Below are 26,512 nucleotides of genomic sequence, written 5' to 3' on the forward strand. Positions count from 1 at the left end.
TAAATGGGCGCCTGGTGGCCCAGTTTCCGGCAGCCTGGTGTTTATCAACATGTCTATATATACACTTTTATGGCGCTTCACCAGCGAGATGCTGAAAGCCAGTCGCGCCCAGCGCACAGCTGGCTTTAACGACCGTCTGCTGCATACAGCCAGCGTGCGAGCGTTTCGGGAGCGATTAGCTCGCGAGGGCAGAGCCCTCTAGCCCGTGATCTGCGAGAGTTTACCTTCTGAACTGCCGAAATAAGATACTGGATGGTCCGGTGTAAGCTACGGCTTTACGTGAGCTTATTCCAACACAGCAGTCGTTGTCTGCAAATTGCATACGGCGTTCATCTTGAAGTAGCAACACACACTGGCAGAAAAAAAAATTATTACACCCTTTTGAGGTTTTCAGTTCACTCAAGATTTATTGGTGTAAGAGAGCGTATGGAATATATGAAATGATTACACTTACGGATCAATAGCAGAAATTGTACTGAGGAACAAGGTATCGACCCATGCTGAAATATCCATATTAGTACATGGTGCAGCTTCCACGGGCGGCAATTCAGATGCTGACGCTGGCATCCAGTCGGTCGAACAGATGGCGAATACGCTATGCCATGTTTGCTCGACCAATTAGCGTAGTTCTACATTGAAGCGCCAAATAAACTGGTATAGGCATGCATATTCAAATACAGAGATATGTAAACAGGCAGAATGTGGCGCTGGGTTAACAACGCCTCTATAATACGAGTGTCTGGGGCAATTGTTAGATCGGTTACTGCTGCTACAATGGTTCAAATGGCTCTGAGATCTATGGGACTTAACATCTGAGGTCATCAGTCCCTTAGAACTACTTAAACCTAATCAAACTAAGGACATCACATACATCCATGCCAGAAGCAGGATTCGAACCTGCGAGCGTAGCGATCACGCGGTCCCAGACTGGGGAGCCTAGAACCGCTAGGCCACACCAGCCGGCGCTGCTACAATGACAGGTTATCAAGATTTAAGTGAGTTTGAACGTGGTGTTATAGTTAACCCACGAGCGACGGCACACAGCATCTCCGAAATAGCGAAGAAGTGGGGATTTTCCGGTGCGGCTGTTTCACGAGTGTACCGTGGATATCAGGAATCCGGAAAACATCAAATCTCCGACATCGCTGCTGCCGAAAAAAGATCCTGCAGGAACGGAACCAACGACAACTGAAGAGAATCGTTCAAACTGACATAAGTGCAACCCCTCCGAAAATTCCTGCAGATTTTCATTTCGGCCACCAACAAGTGTTAGCGTGCGAACCATTCAAAGAACCATCATGGACATGGACTTTCGGAGCCGAAGGCCCACTCGTGCCCCTTCATGACTGTGCCGGTCGCTGTGGCCGAGCGGTTCTAGGCACTTCAGTGCGGAACCACGCGGCTGCTACGGTCGCAGGTTCAAATCCTGCCTCGGGCATGGATGTATGTGATGTCCTTAGGTTAGTTAGGTTTAAGTAGTTCTAAGTCTAGGGGAGTGACGACCTCAGATCTTATGTCCCATAGTGCTTAGAGCCATTTGTTGGTGCATCGCTGTTCATAGCGCTTGGTGTTGCTACATTATTTTTTGATGACTGCACCACACAGAGCTTTACGCTTCACCTGGGACCGTCAACACCGACATTGGACTGTTGATGACTGGAAACATATTGCCAGGTCAGACGAGTGTCGTTCCAAATTGTATCGAGCGGATTGACGTGTACTGGTATGGAGACAACCTCATGAATCCATGGACCCTGCATGTCATCAGGGGCCTCTTCAATCTGGTGGAGACACTGTATTGGTATAGGAAGTGTTCAGTTGGAGTGATATGGGACCCCTGGTGACATGTATGTAAGCATCCTGTATGATCAGCTGCATCCACGTCCATTGTACATTCCGACGGACTTGGGCAATTCTAGCAGAACAAACGACACCCCACAAGTCCAGAATTGCTACAGTGGTTCCAGGAACACATTTCTGAGTTTAAACACTTCTACTGGCTGCCGGACTCCCCAGACATGAACATTATTGAGCATATCTGGCATGCCCTGCAACGTGGTGTTGAGAAGAACTCTCCACCCCCTCGTACTATTACGGATTTATTAACAGCCCTGAAGGATTCATGGTGTCAGTTTCCTCCAGCACTACTTCAGACATTAGTCGAGTCCATGCCACGTCGTGTTGCGGGGGCTCGCGGGGACCCTACACGATATTAGGCAGGTTTACTAGCTTCTTTGGCTCTTCAGTTTATAACAGATGTTAACTGACGAGCTCCATGAGCCACTTATCGTCCCGTCATATACCACATGTGGTGGATTCGAGACAAGTCCGCACACATTGCCGTTGAGTTTCACGGGCAGAGCGTGGGCGACCATTATCCTGTTGGAACAATACATCATCTTCATGTTAAAAGAACGGCAGAAGTATTGGTCTAACAACATTCTGCATGTGCCGATCGCTGATTAGTGTGACCTCCAGAAACACCAAATGTGAGCCAGAGTTGTAGCCTAGAGCACTCCACATCATAACACCTGGGGTGGGGCCAGTATGTTTGGACGAATGACCTCCACAAGACATCGGTCAGCGTCATGCGCACAAACGATCATTACTTGCGTGGTGACAGAATCTGCTTTCATCGCTGAAGACCACGGCACACCATCCCATCTACCAAGTAATCCTGTCTTCCGCAGTTGAGGTGTGAGAGCGTCGATGCTGTGAGGTGAGTGGAAGGGGGGGGGGGGGGTAGAGGTGTGTGTGCCCATAGTCCTATCTGTGCTGTCGTAGCTCTACTCTCTGCCATAGCTGTGCGATCTGCCACTGATGCCCTTCAGATATGACGATCCTGGCTGGCGTCCCTGTTGCGCGGATGTCGAAAACCTCGTCTACGGGTGAGAATGTTCGCGTGACCACTGATACCAGCATCGCTCTACATCTGAAGCAGCGCGTTCAGCTTGTGTGGCAAATCTAAAGGAGCATCCTGCCACTCGGAAGGCCACAGTTTGACCCCTTTCAGACTCCCTTGGTTGGCTCTAGGTAGCACGAGTTCGTCTCCGTGGCATGTTGCCTGCTCGCTTCATACGTTTGCATCACTCTGAGTCTTTTGGCTGCGAGCAGCCATTAACGGGTAGACACAGGTGGCGCTCTGGTAGTTATTTTTTCTGTTGACGGATGACGCTGAAACCATCATCAGTTCATCTACTATGCCCCAGGTGGCATATGCCATCATCCCACCAAAATCCAGTTCGTCTTTTCGGATATACAATTTTTTTCCGGCAATGTATTTTCCATACACAGAAAGCGGCAAGAACGATTCAGTGGCCGAAATGACTGGTATCAATACCTCGATGATATCTTTTACACTTGGAAGACGTTTTATACCATTCCTGGAGTATCATTCTGCAAAAAAGTGTGGAGAGGGTGATATACGACGGAAACTATGCTGTCCCTGTAATGTGTGCTGATCAAATGTTTGAACGGAGCGAAAAACAAACTCTCTAGAAATTACATAATGGATTTTATCCGAATTTTTATAGCCAAATGAAGAGTGGGATACAGACAAATGGAGTTTTAAATTCACCAGTGTGAGGTCTATTTTCGCCAGAAAAAAAAGAAAAAAACACTCTTAACACATCTTTCTATCTTTGTACGCCATTATCGTAAAATCACAATTTCATAAAACAGCAGCGGCTATTTAACGCTAGTTGTAAACTGGAATGGCTATAGCTGCTATTGACATGGTGTACGAATAGTGCAACATTCTGGGGACAAGTAAGGGCAAGAAAGAGGAAAATGAGACGAGGCCCATAGACATGCAAATAAATGAACTCAGTATCATATGAAGATGGTATATGTTCCCGAAAGAACAGATATCATTGATGATCGTGCAGCTTCTGTAGAATGAAATGATAATTAAATCAAAACCCTTAGCTGCCGACAGGTGTTGTTGATATACGTCAATGGGGACAGCTGAAAATGTGTGCCCCTATCGGGATTCGAACCCGGGATCTCCTGTTTACATGTAAGCAGGAGATCCCGGGTTTGAGTCCCGGTCGGGGCACACGTTTTCAGCTGTCCCCATTGACGTATATCAACAACACCTGTCGACAGCCAAGGGTTTCGATTTAATTATCATTTTAACTCAGTATAACTTTATATTCCTTTATATTCCGTATTTTTTTTGGAATAAAATCTCATTGGTGATGATGAAATTCTTGTCGAAACCACTAGGAGCGTTCAATAAACAATATAAAACATTTTTTTCTGAAAACCGATTGATTTTATACAGAATTCCTATGAAGTATATTATTCCTCACTCTTTGGCTACCAAAAGGCTATTTTATAACATAAACTCCGTTCAATAGGACGGCCCTATGCCACCTTGTTGGGAAGATCTTGATGCCCTCACGTATCACTCTACTATTCGATGTCTAAGCCAACGCCTTGTTGCATGAATAACCTCCCCATCATCCACGTTCTGCGTCCTGCGGAGTACATCCTTCTCTATGGCAAGGAGATGGAGGTCGGAAGGTGCGATATCCGGGCTGTAGGGTGGGTTAAGAATAACAGTCCAATGAAATTTTGCGAGCTCCTCTCCGGTGCGCAGACTTGCGTGAGGCCTCAGTTATCATGGAGAAGAAGACGGTCGTTTGCATTTTTGTGGCGATAAACACGTTCAAGTCGTTTCTTCAATTTTCTGAGGGTAGCGCGTTACAGTTTCCAGTTGATCGTTGCACCATGAAGGAGGACATCAAGCAGAATAACCCCTTCAGAGTCCAAGAAGATTGTCCCCATGATTTTACCGGCTAAGGGTGCGGCCTTAAAATTGTTCTTCGGAGGAGAGTTGCGTGGCTCCACTCCTTGAATTACCGTCTTGTTTCCGATTTGAAGTGACGATCCAATGTTTCATCGCAGGTGATGATGTTCAACAAAAATTGTCACTATCAGCTTCATAAGGCGCAGGCAATTCCGCAAAGATGGTATTTTGTTGCTCTTTATTGTCTTCTGTTTGGCGGCTAGGAGGCGGGCACACACTTTTGAGTGCTGTTGGTGGACGAGGGTGTCAGCACTACCAACATTGACGTGCAGTTTAGAATCGAGGTGTTTGTTTCTGATCCCGATCACCTCGAATAGGTGTGTCCGCACGTTCCAGCACTGCAGGAGTCACAGCGGAGGATCGGACAAGGTAGCGCGACCTTTTTGCGATCATCACAAACTCCTCTCTCAACGCCTTAATGTGCTTTCATTCAATACCGGGTCTTCGTAGACATTCTGCAAGCGCTTAGGAACATCTGCGATGCTCTGGTTTACTGCCAAAAGAAACTCAATGGTAGCTCTCTGCTTGGAACTCACCTCCGTTACAGGTGCCATTTCGAAAGTGCCGCCATTTATCGATGCTTTAGTAACTACAGGTACTGAAGCAGGAATATTCCTAATGTCCCACAACAAATTCACGTTTATTCAACAGAAATTGGTCAAGAAAAGAATGTGTTTCATTACTTACTGAACGCCTTTTGTAGTTACGGTGTGAAACACAGACTTTGCGTGACGATCGACTTCACGATGATTACATTCTTTTCCAGCAAACAGGGACTACTCAGGAGAGCAGCAAAGTGTAAACTGACTCAGACTAAATTTTTTTCAAAGACCAAACGAGGTGGTGCCAGTGGTTGAGAAAGTGGATTTGCTTTGGGAAGGAAGGTTTTCAAATGTATGTCCCGGCTGTTGTTCCCATAAATGTTGGACGGTTCCTTCGGAAGGGCCGGCCGCTGTGGCCGAGCGGTTCTAGATGCTTCAGTCCGGAACCGCGATGATGCTACGATCGCAGGTTCGAATACTACGTCGGACGTGGATGTGTGTGATGTCCTTAGGTTAGTTAGGTTTAAGTACTTCTAAGTCTAGGGGACTGATGACCTCAGATGTTAAGTCCCATAGTACTTAGAGCCATTTGAACCTTCGGAAGTGTCACGCCCGATTTCCTTGCTCATTGTTTCTTAATCCAAACTTGTGCTCTGTTGTTAATAATATCGTGGTCGAAGGTGGCTAAATTGTAATTTTATTTCGTTCTTTTCCTCATGCATGGGCTTAAAAGATTCTGAAGTTATGGAGGGCTGTCTGTAGCCCACAGACACATAGGAATCCCATCCAGTCACATTAATGCGCCCACCTATCAAAGGCTGAAAAACTAGTTTTTGCAGTGCTGACGGCTGCAAGACGTGAAGGAAGAGAGTCAGTGAGGTTCTGGTAGGCACCAACAGAGCTGTGGAGCCATGCCATCGCCATTGCCGTGGCCAGCTGCGCTAGGTTTCTCTGTTGAGGATCCACGGCGCGAACAGAGCAATCGAGGTAGTCTCACAGAGGCTTAGTCGGGTTTAAATATGGAGAATTCGTTGTTCAGCGGGGTACGATAAACTCATTCTGGTGCCTTTCGAACCACGCACGTACACTGCCATCTATGTGACTCATTGCATTGTCCAGCTGGTAGATGCCATCGTGCTGAGGAAAAACAAATTGCATGTAGGGGAGGAAATGGTCCCCAAGGACAGATGTATACTTGTGTTGCACCAATGTGCTTTTCAGAATAACGAGATCACCCAAAGAATGCCAAGAAGACATTCCCCAGACCGTAAAAACTCCCTCTTCCGGCCAGGAACCTTCAGACGATTGTTGTGGGGTGTTCACTTTCAGATGTTTAACGCCATACACACCATAGGTTATTTGTTCGATGGAGCATAAAACGTGGTTCATCTGAAACGGCAACCTGTCGCCACTCAGTGGATATTCAGTTGCTGTGGTGGCGTGCAAATTCCAGCCTTTGTCACTGATGAACAGTAGTCAGCATGGATGCGTGAACTAGGTGCCTCTGTGGGAACACATACCCAGTAACGCTCGCTGAACGGTCATTGAGGAGACACTGTTGGTAGCACCTTCGTTCATCCGAGCGGTCAGCTGCTCAACAGCTGGACATCTACTCACACGCATACGCATGTCAGCAGCTGTAGTTCACTCCTGGTATCTATGGTCTGTGGTGCGCTACAGCTGCCTTGGCGCCAGTTTTACGAGGGTAATCCTAAAATTAAGGTCTCCTATTTTTTTTATGAATACATAGACCTGTTTATTTCTACAATTGTCTACATCAGTTCACAGCTTGAACATTTACCTTTTTTTCCTACATAATCACCAGCCGGCCGGAGTGGCCGTGCGGTTCTAGGCGCTACACTCTGGAGCCGAGCGACCGCTACGGTCGCAGGTTCGAATCCTGCCTCGGGCATGGATGTGCGTGATGTCCTTAGGTTAGTTAGGTTTAAGTAGTTCTATCTTCCAGAGGACTGATGACCTCAGATGTTAAGTCGCATACTGCTCAGACTCATTTGAACATAATCACCGTTTCTGTCGATGCATTTTTGTAGACGCTGTGGCAGTTTTTGTATGTCCATGTCATACCAGCTCGCCGCCATGCTCTTCCGAAAGTTATGAACCTCTTCCTTCACCTCGTCGTCGGAGCTGAATCGCTGGGACCACAATTAACGCTGACAGGTACTGTGAGATTCTGAAAAAACTCAAACGGGCAATTCAGAACCGGAGAAGAGGATTGTTATGCAAGGGCGCACACATTCTCCATGACAACGCTCGCCCGCACATCGCTCGGCAAACCGTTGCTCTCCTGCAAGAGTTTCAGTGGAACATAATCACCCACCCACCCTATATTACTGAGTTGGTGCCCAGGGTGCCTAGGTTAAAAGAACATTTGGCCGGAAAGTGAGTCAGCACCGACGACGAGGTGAAAGAAGAGGTTCATAACTTTCTGAACAGCATGATGGCGAGCTGGTATGACATGAGCATACAAAAACTGCCACAGCGTCTACAAAAGTGCATCGACAGAAATGGTGATTAAGTAGAAAAATAGCTAAATGTTCAACCTGTAAACTGATGTAAACCATTGTAGAAATAAACAGGTCTATCTACTTATAAAAAATAGAAGACCTTCCTTTTGGGATAACCCTCGTAGATAGCGACACTTTGCATTGCGCGGTCTACGAGTACTTTAACCAAGGAGGCACACGAACTGTTTACAAACTTAGCCGTTTCGGAAATGCTCCCACCCTTGGCCCGAAAGACAATGATCATGCCCTTTTGGACGTCAGATAAATCGCTCCGTTTTCGCGCTACGACATCGACTGCAGTGTCGTTAGCATCACACCAATATGCTTTTTATACGCTCCACTGATAGTGCTGCCACCTGTGAATGGTTATTGCCCGTTGACGCTGAGCATAGTTGGTGGTTACATTAATGTGACTGGACCGTCAAGATCGTAATAAACAGACGAATGTGATACGCCCTTCGTTACAGTAAAGCTGTCGGTAGATGTGCGAGTATCTAGGCAAGCGTCAATAATACTTCGTCTCTAAGGAATCCTTCATTGGCGATATATTAAACCCTTTCCTTCCGTCCGTGTTTTCTATACCTTAAGAGGACGAAAGTGTACGGAGATGGCGTATTCCTCTGATTTACTTAAAGTTCTCGAGGATAATGGTAAAAAGTTTACTGTAACGAAACACAGATTAAAGGTATATGAGCTGCAAAGTGAAGTCTTCCTTGTTAAATGACAACGTTTGCTAACTAAAGTCTTCGATAGCGCTTCGCTGAGTGTCTGCGTTTGACTGACATCAGTCTTGCGTACTCTGCTGCCGAGTACCGTGCACCTGTCTGGTTGGAAAGTGTACATGTGAAGAAGGTAGACACAAAACTTAACGACACAATGCGCTACATTACTGGTTCCATCAAATCAAAACCATGACACTGGTTACCTGTACTGAGGCACATTCTTCCACCTCACTTAAGGCAGAAACAAGCTCTACTGAGGGAGGCCAAGAAAATCTCTGCATCATCCTCTCTACCAATGCACCAGGAATTCTGTCATCCGGGACAGCAACGATTGCGATCAAGAAGACCAGCAAGTGTTACTGCAGGACAACTCATCGCGGATGAAAGCTGGAAGCATGAATGGTCAACAAAAGCATGTGGAACAAGAGCCCATCACCTTGATCCCACAAAGAAGTCAAAAGGTTTTGACCTATCGAGGAACCTTTGGTGTCGCCTCAACAAGTTAAGGACTGGACATGGTTGTTGTAGGTACTTCAGGTACAAATAGGGTTTAATCAGTTCACCAATGTGTGAATGTAATCAAGAAGAGCACACAATTGAACATTTAGTCCAACGCTGTCCACTTCATTCATACCCTGGATTTTCCGATGTCTTGTTTACTCTCACACTCAGCTTTATTAACTGGTCGAAAAACACGGACTTTAAGGTTTAATCTTGTCTAATATCATATGTGTATTGTATAAAATCATTTGCCTTATATCAACCTTATATTGTATAAAATCACCGTACGATTAAATAAAAATAAAAATAACCGCTTCGCCAACGCACAGCCAAACTGCTACCTGTCAAACTAACAGAGACATCAGGCTGCGTTACAGAACAGTATGTTATATCGCGTATATCATGAGCTGTAGTGAGATGATCCCTAGGCTCGGTGAAAAAAACTGCTGTAAGGTATGACTTTTATGCAGGATGGCACTCCACGCCATATTGCTACATGCATGAAAGACCTTGATAGGAGGCTGTAGATAATTTCATGGCCATTTCTTCAGTATTTGGATGTTATGAAGGCGTAAGTGCCTTTGCACTGTTTGAAATTATAAACGTTCAGTCTCACCAGAGATGCTCTTGCGCCAGGAGCCTTGCTTGGACCACCTCTGCTTTGCAAGATGCGCGGAAGATGACGCACACTGACACCGTTAATCGTGCGATGAGGAGAGACAGTAGTCGGCAGTGGTGAGTCATTAATAGCAGAACGGCAAAGGTTGCAGTTATATTCTAACGAAGTGGAACATGTTGTTTTACTGATTAATTATTTGAGATGAGGAAAGAGACTGTGGCATTTTGAGAAGAATGTTTTATTACGATTATTTTGATGAGTAACAGAAGAGGATTTAATTTAAGGTAATTGACTTCAGATTTTGCACATTATTGCAGCAGCTTGTAGTTACGCATTCTTGGTTCAGACGTCCAGAGACTTGAGTATAGGCAAAGATAAACAGCAATGCATAATTTTCAATTTGAATTAAGGGGTAGTAACAAATGTTTCATGTTTGATATCATTTTGACGAGTTGCATTTTTGGAAAGATCTCATTTGATTATTAAGACTACTTACGTTTTTCCAATCAAAAACTATATTTTTTGTGTTAATGCTCGTGAAACAAAGAAAGAGAGAACGTTTCAATATAGAACTTAATCAGAAGACCCATTACATTTGAAGTTATAATTTATTCCAAGTCAATGTCCACATCCAGAATCCAAGCCAAAATATGAGTTATCATTTTTACTTAATGAAATTTGTTAGGAACCAAATATACTTTGCCTTTTTTTGTGTGTGTTAAGAGAGTGCATTGCGCCAGGGGCATCTCAGTAGTTCGTTGTAGCTCCGCAAATACGGCTCGCTGGCAACAGGTGAGCCAAAATTAAATAATAAAAAAAGAGAACATTGACTTTTTCCGCGGCCAGTTTATCAGTTCAAAAGTTTTATGATCATTCAGTGTTAAATTGAGACAGTATTCTTGCTACTACGAAAGTTTCAACAGATAAGGACTTTCTACTTAATTCTCGCAGTTAGATTTTGAACACACTCTCGCAATCGAATTCGCGTGTTCATAGTTTACTTTTTCCTGTGTTGCAATCGTGCTCTTTTTATAATATAACTTTGAATCTCCTTCTGACAACGTTTGGTGAGGATGGCACGGTGAGCAGCCAGTTTCGTAATGATTGGTCTCCCTGTCTCCCAGACGTTCAAAAATGGCTCTAAGCAATATGGGACTTAACATCTGAGGTCATCAGTCCCCTAGACTTGTTGTTGTGGTCTTCAGTCCTGAGAATGGTTTGATGCAGCTCTCCATGCTACTCTATCCTGTGCAAGCTTCTCCATCTCCCAGTACCTACTGCAGCCTACATCCTTCTGAATCTGCTTAGTGTATTCATCTCTTGGTCTCCCTCTACGATTTTACCCTCCAAGCTGCCCTCCAGTACTAAATTGGTGATCCCTTGATGCCTCAGAACATGTCCTACCAACCGCTCCCTTCTTCTTGTCAAGTTGTCCCACAAACTCCTCTTCTCCCCAATGCTATTCAATACCTCCTCATTGTTATGTGATCTACCAAACTAATCTTCAGCATTCTTCTGTAGCACGACATTTCAAAAGCTTCTATTCTCTTCTTGTCCAAACTAGTTATCGTCCATGTTTCACTTCCATACATGGCTACACCCCATACAAATACTTTCAGAGACGGCTTCCTGACTTTTAAATCTATACTCGATGTTAACAAATTTCTCTTCCTCTGAAATGCTTTCCTTGCCATTGCCAGTCTACATTTGATATCTTCTCTACTTCGACCATCATAAGTTATTTTGCTCACCAAATAGCAAAACTCCTTTACTATTTTAAGTGTCTCATTTCCTAATCTAATTCCCTCAGCACTAACCGACTTAATTTGACTACACTCCATTATCCTTGTTTTGCCTTTGTAGATGTTCATATTATACCCTCCTTTCAAGACACTGTCCATTCCGTTCAACTCCTCTTCCAAGACCTTTGCTGTCTCTGACAGAATTACAATATCATCGGCGAACCTCAAAGTTTTTATTTCTTCTCCATGGATTTTAATACCTACTCCGAACTTTTCTTTTGTTTCCTTTACTGCTTGTTCAATATACAGATTGAATAGCACGAGCGGTTCTAGGCGCTACAGTTTGGAACCGCGCGACCGCTGCGGTCGCAGGTTCGAATCCTGTCCCGGGCATGGATGTGTGTGATGTCCTTAGGTTAGTTAGGTTTAAGTAGTTCTAAGTTCTATGGGACTGATGACTTCAGAAATTGAGTCTCATAGTGCTCAGAGTCATTTGAAACATTTGAATAGCATCGGGGAGAGGCTACTCCCCGGTCTCACTCCTTTCCCAACCACTGCTTCCCTTGCATGTCCCTCGACTCTTATAACTGCCATCTGCTCTCTGTACAAATTGTAAATAGTCTTTCGCACCCTGTAATTTACCCCTGCCACCTTCGGAATTTGAAAAAGAGTATTCCAGTCAACACTGTCAAAAGCTTTCTCTAAGTCTGCAAATGCTAGAAACGTAGGATTGCCTTTTCTTAATCTTTCTTCTAAGATAAGTCGTTGGGTCAGTATTGCCTCACCTGTTCCAACATTTGTACGGCATCCAAACTGATCTTCCCCGAGGTCGGCTTCTACCAATTTTTCCATTCGTCTGTAAAGAATTCGTGTTTGTATTTAGCAGCCGTGGATTATTAAACTGATAGTTCGGTAATTATCACATCTGTCAATGCCTGGTTTCTTTGGGATTGTAATTATTATATTATTCTTGAAGTCCGAGGGTATTTCGCCTGTCTCGTACATTTTGCTCACCAGATGGTAGAGTTTTGTAAGGACTGGCTCTCCCAAGGCTGTCAGTAGTTCTAATGTAATGTTGCCTACTCCCTGGGCCTTGTTTCGACTCATGTCTTTCAGTACTCTGTCAAACTCTTCACGCAGTATCATTTCTCCCATTTCATCTTCATCTACCTCCTCTTCCATTTCCATAATGTTATCCTAAAGAACATCACCCCTGTATAGACCCTAGACTTAGAACCACTTAAAGCTAACTAACCTGAGGACATCACATACATCCATGCCCGAGGCAGGATTCGAACCTGCGACCGTAGCAGCAGCGCGGTTCCGGACAGGAGCGCCTAGAACCGCTCGGCCACAGCGGTCGGCTCTCCCAGACGTCATAGGGATGCTGGTGTATAAAAGAACATCGTATTTGTTGAAAATCAGTTTTATGCTAATTATTTCCTTTGTATCGTATGGATACGAAGCGACACGAAACGTTATAAATACGGACTCTTCACCGTATAGGAAGCTAGTTTACATTCAGAAGCAGGAATATTAAGACTGAAGAATGAATAAGTAAAAAAGTCCTAGTTGTAGCAAGTGCAAGCGTTGTCTGTTTGTCCTAGGTCTGACTACCCTACTTTGCACACGCTGTACAAAATATTTGCTTGTCTACCTGAATCCATTTCTACAGTAGAATGAAGTTTTTCAACAATGCGGCATACAAAGACGTGGCTGAGGTCGACAATGAAGGAGAATCGACTTGGTGGCTTAGCTCTGTTGAACACTCACCCTGACATTGATGGTCCTTTTGACGCTGTAATTAACCAATTTGCCAGGAAGATTGTCGGGAAGAATAGGCGCATAAAATTCATCATTTAAGGAAGAGAACCACAACTGTAACTTTTTTATATCGCAAGATGGCATCGTCTTGTACACGTGTATAATCAGTTTAAATAAAACTTTCTTAAAGCGCCCCCTGCTCGATGTCTTTATGTATCCGCCACTGGGCTGCGCTACTGATCAATTTGTCATCACGACCTGCTTGCACATTCCAAAAGAAGTATAAAAGGAAGCAGATATTGTCAGTGTACTATTCCCTTTCTGCGATCTAACTGCTCGTTTAAATGCATGAGCCTCACGATAGGATACGACAAATTTAAGAGCTTGGGTGGGTAACGTTTCATTGACATATTGATTTGTTGTGGGCCCTGCACGGAGCCGAGCGTTCACGAAATATGGCGGACAAGGCGACTATTGTGACGTCACTAATACGTTGCGGGGACCCGCATTCCCATTGGGTCCCGATACAGCATCACTATAGCGCGGGCTAAAGCTGATGTCCTGTATCGGTAGGTTCAGTTGACCCTACAAAGCTATTGCTGAATGTTAACAAGAGCAAACAGCAGAAAAAGTGTGAGTTACCTGTCTGTGCGGCGTACTCGAAGGCGGCGTGGTCTCGGGGGCTGTAGGGAGGCGAGCCCGCATCTTCCTGGCGGGCTGTGAGGAACGCCTTCTTCACCTTGGTCCACTTGGAAGAGTGCCTGCGGCAAGGCGGCGGGGATCCCTGAGCACACGGCAAGGGCACCACGTCAGACGGAGCGCAGCTGCAGGCTTAAAAAATGTACTGACGCCGTCTACTGCTGTCGCCTCGTTAGCCCATTTCACATTTTTGTAATTGAAGCGTTTATTTAAAAAGATCTCGAACCGTGTATGTCGAGTGTTCCTGGGACTGGGGCTAGGGGTGTCCCAGTTAAGAATATATGGGAGGGGATTTGCCTTAACCAAGGGAAAGCCCCCGGAAACCTTGGTCGGAACTGGACCCCTGCACCTGAATAACAAAATCGTGGACAATCGAAAAGTCGGAGAGTGGCACCAATCAAGATTACGACCGCTTTAATGCTCTCGTTAATTGGCCATATTGTATGTGTAAGACAAACAACTAGCGGCGAATAGCCTTGTTATTCTGATGCAAGTATTGGGGCAATATTTGTATAACTTTGGTCGCTAAGTCTGCGCCATAGCAGTGGTTACATCGATTTCTTTTTCCACCCCAGTTAATCTGATTGCTAAGACCGCTCAAAACAACTGGTTTCTGAAATAACCAACTTTCATTTTTTTATTCCTATTGTTTCATCTGATAAACATAGAAATCGAACAAAGATGGAAAAATTTGACTCACTCATTTTCAAGACAAATAGAATCAAAATATTAAATTAAGGGGAATTGGAACGCTCTGTTCCGACAATGTTAAATTTAGTGACTTGCCTTCCCTGTATTTCAGGAATGACTGTGGTAATTGAGATTAAACTTTTACAGGACATTAAACTGCATGTTCTGAGTCTACTGAACTACAATAACTGCATTTCAACCACTGCTTTCGGAAACACAGTTATTTAATTACACGGTTAAAATTTTGTATACTTTTTGTACGTTATCCTAAATAATTTTAATTTTACATAACATTGTTCCTATTTTAGTTCAGTAGACGCAGGATATGTATTTATTACTCCCTGAAAATTTGAATACTCTACTCTAAGTGGTTTCTGAGATTTAGGGAAAAATGCAACAAAAAATGAAAATTTTCAGGAATGGCCACCTAAAGTTTCAAAAGACTGTAACTCACTTAATACACGCTTAATTTTTTTAATTTTAGTCATTCTGAATCACCCTGCACCATTCTGTATATAATTCTTTTGATCTTTTCCAAGCTTTTTCTTCTTTTCTTCTTTGTGGACTGCTTAGTGGCCAACTGTGCTGCATACTCTGCTTTATCAATGCGGACCTTGTCCATGAGTTCAAGTTCTCTGATGCAGTTTGCTCCAGGATTAATTCCCATATGCTGTAGCACTTTCACGCTACCAATGTTACCATCATTAAAAGCAATTACAGCATCATGCCCCCCAACCCCCCACTTCCGTGCCTTCATTCCAACAAAAACATTTTTTGGTAAGCGAGTCCATATAACATTATTGAACGACTCACTGGGATTTTGAGTCTCACCATAGAGACACTTCTTCAGTAACTCAGGATTTGCCAGGTCTCTGTAAATGGGTTTTATTATATCCACGACTGCTGCTAGGATGGAATGTTTATGGCTGTATAACTGTTTGAGTACTAGGCATTGTGGTAATTGCACCACGAATCAGGTTCCGGGAGGCATCAGTTGACAGCCTGTGGAAAAAGGTAGCACATACTGCCTGCTTCATTTTAAACAAATTCTCAGTATTATTTCTAATGACCAACCCATAATACTGCTATAGTTAATCAAAAATTTTGTCTGTCGGACTGCCTCTTATGGTTTTACCATCATAAAGTTTCTTGTCTATCAAACTTTGTTTCAACTTCCTCAACCTGGTGCCCATTCTCTTCTGGACATGACTAGCATATTCCAGTTTTGTGATACTCTTCTCACCATAAGGCTGAGCGGCTACTACACTGTTATATGCTTTTGAGTCTCCAAATCCTAAGAACTTAGTGTAATACACTCCCCTTTCATTCACAGATCGATTAAAAATCTCAATAGCTGCAGAGGCCTCCATACCACCACTTGCCCTTCATAATTTCTGTCACAGATGTGCTCTTCTTCACTACCTGATTTACACTTATAGGAATGATTGGCTAAAATACGAAAATCCACACTTATCACCGTAGCAACAGAATTCTTAGAACTGCAACTGCACGTCTACCAAGTGCCATGTAAAGCTACTGGTATGTCAGTGATAACCATCATTTATTTAAACAGCTTTTGTTCGGAGCACCCTCACGTTCACTCACAGGGCATATGAATCGCGATTGTAGTCTCAACTCTCTCACCAGTGCCAGTACACAGTTTCAGGTAACTTGGAATCGAGTCTCTCCAGTGACTATTTATTTATTTCGTTTGTTAGTGCTATGTAACATGTCTACAATGTTTTTACACGTTGTTTACTGCGTAGCATTTTTAAGGTGTAGAACTTTCGAAACTGGCTATTTGATCGTGCTCTTCGTTTAGCAAGTAAAATGGGAGATTTCTTCGCTCAGGAGCATGTCACGGTCACATACTGTTGCTCAAATGCACAGTTTCGTGGGTACTTTTAGTTACTGTGTGTACCAGTACGGCAAAATATATTACAAGATGGGTTAGTGTACAATCGCCGCTCAGCACTCTTCGGGTACTCTTGGCTCTCCCAACGGCCGGCCACGGTGACAGAGCGATTCTAGGCGCTTCAGTCTGGAACTGCGCGACTGCTACGGTCGCAGGTTGGAATCCTGCCTCGGGCATGGATGTGTGTGGTGTCCTCAGGTTGGTTAGATTTAAGTAGTTCGAAGTTCTAGGGGACTGATGACCTCAGATGTTAGGTCCCATAGTGCTCAGAGCCATTTGAACCATTTGAACCCGCCAACGCTGGTATGGGCTTCCTTGTCTGAGGGCTACGGCGAGCAGCTCTCGAGAGATGGAGGTTACCGGCTATGCGCGAGGGCTAAACTCGCAGGGAGCGGCTGACAGATCTTTCCCCTTGCTCGGATACTCGGCGAGCTGAATCTCGTACGAGGTCAGTTCAAAAACTTCCGGATTATTCGTAATTTCGCGTCATTGGTGTGTTGGGGCGTAACGCAGTTGCAACACTGCACACACAGAAAGTTTCATTGTTGTGTCTGTTAGTTATTGTTCAGTGCTCTATTGAGTAGAACGTTGTGGCGCACAGTTTGCGAATTTCGAAATGGCAGAGTTAGAGGAGCAACGAGTCTGCATTAAATTTTGCGTGAAACTTGAGAAAACATTTACAGAGACACACTAAATGATGTAGGAGGCCTACGGTGAGGAGTGCTTAAGCCATACTCGGTGCTACGAATGATTCACGCGCTTTAAAACTTGCCGGACGGAAGTTAAAGATGACCTCGGTCAGGACGTCCCTCGACGTCTCCAGACGACGCTCATGTCAGGGGCGTCAACGAAATTGTGCCTGCCAGTCGAAGACTGACTGTAGAGATTGCAGAAAAATGTAACATTCCAGTTGGATCATGTCATGAAATCCTAACAAAGCGTCTTGAAATACATCGTGTTGCCGCTAAGTTCGTCCCACTGCTCAAGAGTCAAGACCACATTCATCTCTGTTTATACTTATGTGGAATGGTGTCTCTTCTTTCGGACATATCCATATAAGTATACAGGTCTGGCAATACCGGCCATGACCTTCTTCTTCTGTGCGGATGCACATATATTCCCGGAACTCTTATGGGACTTGGTAAGAATGTCTTCCACGAGCAATGAGTGTGTTGGGGTGGGACACTACGAATGTAGTGTGTGGACATAATGGTGAGAACGTGGGTCTCGCGGGAGGCGTGTGCGAGATAGTCCCTGCAGTATCACCATCCTTCGTCTCCTCGATGGCTCCGGTGGATTGCCGGCACGGTAGCTCATCGTGTTCGGTCAGAGGGTTAGCAGCCCTCTGTAATAAAAAAAAAACTGACTTAATCGACCAAAAACGAACTTCAATGGATGTCTTACAACGTCCGCCCCGAGCAGATGAAGCGAACAAAATGAGATTTAAAAAAAAGCAGAAGATCCCTGGTTCGAGTCCCGGTTAGGACACTAATTTTCACCTCTCCCCGTTGATACATATCAACTCCCGTCAGCAGCTGCAGGTATTAATAAAATTCTAATTTCGTTCATCGCTGATGGTGCGTGACCAATGTACACAAAAAGAAATCACTGTGCTTCTCCATCCTCTGTACTCTCTCGACCTGGCCGCTGCGGACTTTTTTTTTATTTCCGAAGCTGAAAACCCCGTCGAAAGGACGAAGATTTGCAACAATAGATGAGATAAAATAAAATTCTCAGTCAGCGCTTCGCGCTATCCAGCAAGAGGCGTACCAAGATTGCTTTCGGAAGTGGAAACGGCGTTGGGAGCAGTGTGTTAATTGTGGAGGAGAGTATTTCGAAGGAGACCATGCACACCAAGCAGGAGGTAATTGTAAAAAAAAAATTATGGACAAAGTGCCGGAATTTTTTGACTCGCAAAAGGTTTCTGAGGGCGCAAAACCCTGACGTGCATACCTTAGCTTAGCAATGTCTTCTAACAAGGGAACCTCCCCATCGCACCCCCTAAGATTTAGTTATAAGTTGACACAGTGGATAGGCCTTGAAAAACTGAATACAGATCAATCGAGAAAACAGGAAGAAGTTGTGTGGAACTATGAAAAAAATAAGCAAAATATACATACTGAATAGTCCATGCCCAACATAGGCAACATCAAGGACAATAATAGCTCAGGGGCGCCGTGGTCCCTTGGTTAGTCTGAGCAGCTCCGAAACCAGAGGTCCTTGGTCCAAGTCTTCTCTCGAGTGTAAAGTTTAATTTTTTATTTGTAGACAATTATCAAAGTTCAGGCACTCACACGTAATCAACTTTGCTCTCCAAAATTCCAGGACATGTTCAGATATGCTTGGACATATGCAGTATTTGACAGTCTACACTCGGAAAAATTTGAAAACGTTAAAAACATATGTTTTGACAGAGCACAGGGAGAAGGTGCGACTGTGAAACTGTTGCATTCATTTGTTGCAGTTCATGTGCCAAACCCTTGTGTTTTCATCACTTTTTTGGGAGTGATTATCACATCCACAAGAAAACCTAAATCGGGCAAGGTAGAAGAAACTTTTTACCCATTCGCCAAGTGTACAAATTAGGTGGGTCGACAAGATATTCCTGTCATGGGACGCACATGCCGTCACCAGTGTCGTATAGAATACATCAGACGTGTCTTCCTGTGGAGGAATCGGTTGACCTATGGCCTTGCGATCAAATGTTTTCGGTTCCCATTGGAGAGGCTCGTCCTTTCGCCTACTAATCGCACGGTTTTGCGGTGCGGTCGCAAAACACAGACACTGAACTTATTACAGTGAACAGAGACGCCAATGAACGAACGGACAGATCATAGCTTTGTGAAAATATAAAAGTAATTTTTTCTCTCGAGGGAAGACTTGAACCGAGGATCTCTCATTCCGGAGTTGCTCACGCTAACCACGGGACCACGGCGCTGCTGGGGTCATAGTATCCTTAATGTTGCCTATCTTGCACATGGACTACTCAGTTTATATTTTTTTCATAGTTCCACACAACTTCTTCCTGTTTTCTCGATTGATTTGTGTTCAGTTTTTCAAGGCCCATCCACTGTGCCAACTTATAAGTAAATCTGAGGGGGGTGCGATGGGGTTCCCTTGTAAGTGTGGTGCGTACGCTAATATGAGAGTGTGGCTGCGGAAGATCGTGTGCAGTAAGAATGGCCAGCCCAGCAGGCGTGCGCGGCTACCTGCTGGTTGTGGCGGCGGTCGTCCTCGGGGTCGGTGACGGGCGAGGGCGACGGCTTGGGCGGCGGCCGGGGCGGCGGCGACTGGTGCTCGGGCCAGCGCAGCTCCTCGCTGGAGGCCAGCGTCAGCGTCAGCCGCGGCGCCTGCCCCGCCTTCTGCAACCGCACGCCCGCCCGCAGGCTGCGTCTCACTCGGCTGGTCGCAACAACTCGGCGGCACCGTGTCCGCAAACGGAAAACCAAGTGGTGCTGTCCGTTTAACTCTACGACGGAATCTTAACGACTAGTCCTCTGAGCTTGGACATCAGAGTCCCGAAGCAGCACAAAAACCAAAACACATGAACATAAAGTAAAACCATTTCGACACTCTTAAGAGGGTCGCCAGCGGCTGTGTGTGTAACGTACAAGGTGTTTAAAAAAACACCGCATATTCTTACATGAGTTACATTTAAGGACATCTGACTGACTGACTCCTCATGGTCCAGCCCAAACCGATAAGGATAGGATCTTGAAATTAGGAGAGGGTGTTGATCTCATATTGTAGGCGTCGTTTAAGGAGGGATTCTTCGAAATAGCGGATGAATAATTTTCTGAAAATATGTCGTTGTTAGCCGGCCGTAGTTACCGAGCGGTTCTAGGCGCTTCAGTCTGGAACCGCGCGACCTCGCTACGGTCGCAGGTTCGAATCGTGCCTGGGGCATGGATGTGTGTGATGTCCTTAGGTTAGTTAGGTTTAACTGTTCTAAGTTCTAGGGGACTAATGACCACAGCAGTTGAGTCCCATAGAGTTCAGAGCCATTTGAACCACATATTCTTACATGAGTTACATTTAAGGACATCTCCTGACTGACTGACTCATCATGGTCCAGCCCAAACCGATAAGGATAGGATCTTGAAATTAGGAGAGGGTGTTGATCCTATATTGTAGGCGTCGTTTAAGAAGGGATTTTTCGAAGTAGGGGATGAATAATTTTCTGAAAATGTGTCGTTGTTAGCCGGCCGTCGTGACAGAGTGGTTCTAGGTGCTTGAGTATGGAACCGCGCGACCGCGCTACGGTCGCAGGTTCGAATCCTGCCTCGGGCATGGATGTGTGTGATGTCCTTAGGTTAGTTAGGTTTAAGTGTTCTAAGTTCTAGGGGACTAATGACCACAGCAGTTGAGTCCCATAGAGTTCAGAGCCATTTGAACCACATATTCTTACATGAGTTACATTTAAGGACATCTCCTGACTGACTGACTCATCATGGTCCAGCCCAAACCGATAAGGATAGGATCTTGAAATTAGGAGAGGGTGTTGATCTCACATTGTAGGCGTCGTTTAAGAAGGGATTTTTCGAAATAGCGGATGAATAATTTTCTGAAAATATGTCGTTGTTAGCCGGCCGTAGTGACCGAGCGGTTCTAGGCGCTTCAGTCTGGAACCTCGCGACCGCGCTACGGTCGCAGGTTCGAATCCTGCCTCGGGCATCGATGTGTGTGATGTGCTTCGGTTAGTTAGGTCTAAGTAGTTCTAAGTTCTAGGGGACTGATGATCTCAGATGTTAAGTCCCATAGTGCCCAGAACCATTTGAACCATTTATGTCGTTGTTAAAGCAAATTTGAAGCTAGACACTGATATTTGGTTTCTCGGCCAGAGATAAAGAAATACGTGTTTCAGCATTTTTGGAAATTTAACCCCTGTGGGGCTGAAATAAAGGGCGAAAGCATTTTTTTGAACACAAATCTTTATTAAAGTACTACTGAAGTATTTTGAAAGCTACATTTATGAAACCTGGTATTTGACTTCTCGGTTACAAATGAAAAAAAAGTATCATTGTTTTTTGGCAATTCAGTCTCCAAGGTGATCTAATAGGAGAGGAAGAGTTTTATGAAAATATTTCTGTGTGAAAGAATTTTTAAAACTAAATATTTGAAAACTTATGTTTGGCTTCTCCGTTAGAAATGAAGAAATATGTGTTTCAGTGATTTTGGAAATTCAGCTCCCTAAAGGAGTGAAATACGTGATGAATAGTAGTATACGATTACTTCTCTGTGAAAGCGTTTTCAAAGATAAATCTGAGAACATCTGTATTTTGCTTCTTTGTTGGAAATAAAAAATACGTATTTCATTGTTTTCGGAAATTCAACCTCTAATGGAGTAAAATAGGGGATGAAAATTCTCAAGGAAATATTTCCTTTCGTTACAGTAAAAAAAGTTAAAGCAAAATATATGAAAATTTGTGTTTCACTTCTCGGTTGGGTATAACAAAATATCTGTTAGGGGATGAAAGTTTCTATGGAAATGTCACCGAAAGGACACAAAAGCATGACTTACAAACAACTTGGACTTCATCAACCAGGATAGCTGTCTTGGTCAGAAGTACATTCGGAAAAGGCTTGCTTTTATTGTCATACTTACTGTGAAAAGCTTGACCCGCCAGGTTAGACGAGAGCGCTAATGCGCAGCTTGCTGGACTCGGCGCGCCGGCCCTGGATAGAACCCGCCCGGCGGATTAACGACGAGTGTGCTGGCCAGCCTGGATGTGGTTTTTAGGCAGTTTTCCACATTCCACTACGTGAATACCGGTACAGTCCCCATGTCCCACCTCAGTTACACGACTCGCTGACATTTGAAAACGTTCGCACTATTTCATGGTTTACACTAGATACAGACAGCTAGGGTACCCTGCTTCTGTCTCAGGAGGTACAGGGTGGCGACAGTAAGGGCATCCAGCCATCCCCTGACACTAACATTGCCAAATCGATAGTAACAGTGCCGACCCTGTGTTGCAGTGGGACAAAGGCCCAAAGATAATGATGATGATTTAGTGTTAAAAGTTTAGAAGGTGTTGCAATTCGTAAAAACATAAGAAATTCATTAAAGAAAAGCAAAACATCTCTGTAGGCCATACAGTCGACGTGAGCGAAGCAGTGGGCGCTAAGCTAGTAGGTAATACTGATCAAAACTAAAAGAAAAATTCCTGTAATTGTGTGTCCAGAATCAAACACCTCTTGAGATATGGGCGATGATAATGTGTACTATTCAGCGTTGTATAGGCCGTCATACCATTATAGTTCAGTGAGTGATAAATTACCAGCGCTACTGGATAAATTTACCCTTGCGGAAAGACAAGGACTGTAGTGTATGCATGACGGGCCAGCTCCCCATTTTCCACATGTCGGGCGACCGTACTCAGGGCAACATGCTAGGGCGACGGATTGAGGAGGTTCGCTTGACGCTACCCTGCTCATCACACCTGAACCCATTGGACTTCCGGCTACTGGTGACATTTAGAGGCACGTTTCATGTGCAATACATCAGTCGAGGAGGTCCGAACCTTGGCTTCCCCGTTCACCGGACATGATTTCGTTGCGTTTCTGACTACGAGGACATTTAAAACTATTGATGTATGTCCATCCAACCATTAATAAGAAGACGTTACAGGAGCGTGTGTACAATCCCAAAGGAGCCAGGCCCAGTTGAAATAATGCGTGTTTCACTGCGAAGAAGGACTGAAGGTTGTGTCAGGATACTTGGTAACAACACTCAACAGCGTTCGTAGTGTCTACAGTAAATAAAGAAAATAATCCAATCACAAATACAGAAAAATTTATAAAATAAATAAACAAAAATGATGCACAAGCAGACCGTAAAAGACAGTAACATAATCCACGTTTGTATTTGTCTTTTCTGTGTGCTTTAAATGTGAAGTATTTCTTATTTCAGGTAGATGAACAAATAGTCCCACCACTACTGCAGCGATAACTACTGGCTTGAGTCCATAAGGGTGCGTGGTTACAACTAGCTCTGACTTTAAAATGCTAGCCACGTCTGTCACAGCACTCCAGCCGTTTCATTCAACGCACACCGAGAAAATCTGAAAGCTTACACCACTTGAAGGAGGTACGGATCACTATTAACGCTCGCAATAAACAGAGTGATTTTAACCAAAAGTAACTTAGGTACCTGAGTGAAGAGATGCGCTCCTGGGAGAACGGCTGCTGAACACAGACATTGCGTCGCACGCAGGTGCTTACCGAGCTGTCTGCGTCTTGCGACTGCAGAGCGCTGCCGTCCATAGCGCCGTCACACGCGGAGTCGAGGTGTGCGTCGGTGGAGCCAGCGCCGCGACGCTTCAAGCTGTCTTTGCGCGTCTGGATGATGATATCCTTGACCTTACCCCACGGAGTGCGGTGGGCCTTACCGCTAGGGCTCTTCGAGAGTGGCGACATATCCTGCGGCAGAGGTCAGCAGTTACTCAAAGGCAGCGGAAAAACAGTGAAAAGTTAGTCGTTCAAAATTACAAGTCTCGTGATTCAGGACTAACAGAAATACGGCGGAAATAAGGGTTCCGCATCGCTTTGTTGTCCGTTTGTCTGTCTGACTGTTAAGACCATTTTTTTCTGCAACAGTTACGCGTATCAATTTCAAAATTTTGTCAAATATTAAAGAAAATGGTCCTTCGTCAGAGTAAAAATTTTAAGCTTCTGAGTCATTGCAATCAAAGACGCAGCCATTTATGTCACATATTTTGATAAACGAAAACTCACACATCAAAACCTATAGTGTACTTCTTGTTGATCTAGTATCATGAAATGCGATAAGAAGCAAGGGTTCACAATGAAGGCAAAAGAAAATATCTGAAAATTGTACTTACATCACACGAAAAAATATTTTTTTGTCGTTTTTTATCCGTCCGTCTATCTATCCGTCTTTTAAGACCTCTTTTACACTGGTACAGGTTGGCGTGTCAAGTACAAATTTATGTCATGTATTAAAGACTAAGGTCCCTTAGCGATGTAAGGAACTGAAGCTTCCAAGCAAATGCCATCAAAGGATTCATCGATTTATGTCACATATTTTGATACTCGCAAACTCACCCATCAAACCTATAACGCACTTCCTGTTGATGTAGAATCATGAAATTCGACAAGAAGCGAGGTTTCACACTACAAGTAAAGCGAAAAAATCTGAAACTAGTTAATTGTAATTCTAGTTAAATTGTAATTATAGCACACCAAACATGCCTTTTTGCCATTTGAACATACAGTGCATTCATCATTCATCAAAAGCATAACAAACGAACATTACTGCCTGCATACGTAAATGTAGCTGCTTGTCATGTTTCAGTAAATGAATAAAGTGTCCTAGTAAATATTCTCGATCTACATGTATGAATATCATAAAATGAAGCTTCTTTTTGTGTGTCCGGATTATACTGAGGAACTTCTGTAGAGATTTTGATATTGTCTTTGAATCCCCTGGAGCAATACCTTGCCAATATTGATTTCAATAATAGGCAAAAATCTTTGAATTTCTCGATTACCAGGACGGATGAACTAAGTTTGTAAGTTTGCACACAACTCTCAGTGCGCGATTCACGATTCTTGCTCACACTTTCCCAATTTATTTACTGTTGGTAGGCCGGATGCGAAATCTGGTGACGTGGAACCCGAGTCCCGTTCTTTCGGAGCCATACTCCTTTAAAAGCAGTCATAACACTTCGGATATTGCAGTCTTCTAAAATCTATTTCTGTTGTTTTCACGTTACATGCAAACTACCAAGCTAGACACAGTTTTCCATTATCAAACTTCATAAAAAATATTATGAGTAATGAAATAATTGCTAGAATATTATGAGTCACGTTTCACCTTAAAGTTTAGAGCGTATGCTCCAACGTTATTGGAAATTCATCAAAACTGCCCACCGGTTTTTGAGCTACAACAACCAAGCAGTTCTCATGAAAAATTTCCGGAAGTTTAAAGGGTATCAGCGTTTGAAAGGTACGTATTTGCGTAAGGATCCGTTGGCAGAGAAGTTCGAGCATGAAACTAAGGGATATTTGGAGTCAAATGAGGAATTTACGCTCTTAGTTGTCTCGTCATCCGTGAAACATCAATAATGCGACGATGTGTCAACAAACATTTTGAAAATGTAACTAAAAGGAAATTTCGTAAAGTGTATAGCTGCTTAATTTGTAAAGTCTTATGCCAGGTTCCGTGATCCACAACGGTTTCCTACATGGTACATAGAATGAAGAATGGAGAATATCGTAAATAAAATTATCTGAAGCTACCGACAATGTGTCGGTAGCAGAAAGTTTGAACTCTCGATCGCATGGGCATCAGGGTGCTACTGGTGTTTTAAAACAGTCTTCAACAACATCAAATGTGCTGATCAACATTTCATTAGAATAATCATCTTGGAGTTGAAGCTCTTTTTTTCCGTATTTGCTTTAAGAATACGTATGGTTTTGGATAGGGTCCGCCTTTAGCAAAACATTGTTTTGTTTTTTAACACAAAGATGTTTCACTGCAGTTGCAGCATCTTCAATGGGCTTTCATTTCATATCTGTTAAAGACAAAGAATGTTCTATACTGTTTAAAAACAAATAAAATTATGAATTCATACCTTTTTACCACATGGTGTGGTTTTCTGATGTGTTTCTACAGTGACTGTTTTGTTCCACAGTGTCATCCTCAACCACTTACACCTTAAAGTAGATAAATTGTTTAAGCCAAACTTACGATTTGAAAATTGTTATTTCTGTGCCTGAAATTAATTAATTCAGACACACACATAGAATTAATTAATTTCAGGCGTAGAAATAACAATTTCCAATCGTAATTTTGGCTTAAACAATTTATTTATTTTAAGGTGTAAGTGGTTGCAGATGACAAACTGTGAGAGAAAACTGTCACTGTAGAAACACAATACATCCAAAAAACCACACCATGTGCTAAACGGTATGAATTAATAATTTTATTTGTTTTTTAAGTATCTGTAATTAGA

General features: G+C 43.8%; 1 protein-coding gene across 1 annotated transcript in view; it reads right to left on the minus strand.

Moving 5' to 3' along the window:
- LOC126335742 (uncharacterized) overlaps positions 1-26,512 on the minus strand; it is a 513,925-nt gene that overhangs the window by 249,532 nt on the left and 237,881 nt on the right. The window contains exons 4-6 of the mRNA XM_049999199.1: positions 23,757-23,954; positions 19,742-19,894; positions 13,871-14,012 (exon numbers count right to left, since the gene is read on the minus strand). Of these exons, the coding sequence (XP_049855156.1) occupies positions 13,871-14,012; positions 19,742-19,894; positions 23,757-23,954 (493 nt within the window). The remainder of the gene's footprint in view (positions 1-13,870; positions 14,013-19,741; positions 19,895-23,756; positions 23,955-26,512) is intronic.

Source organism: Schistocerca gregaria, chromosome 2, assembly GCF_023897955.1.
Source record: "Schistocerca gregaria isolate iqSchGreg1 chromosome 2, iqSchGreg1.2, whole genome shotgun sequence".
NCBI lineage: Eukaryota > Metazoa > Arthropoda > Insecta > Orthoptera > Acrididae > Schistocerca > Schistocerca gregaria.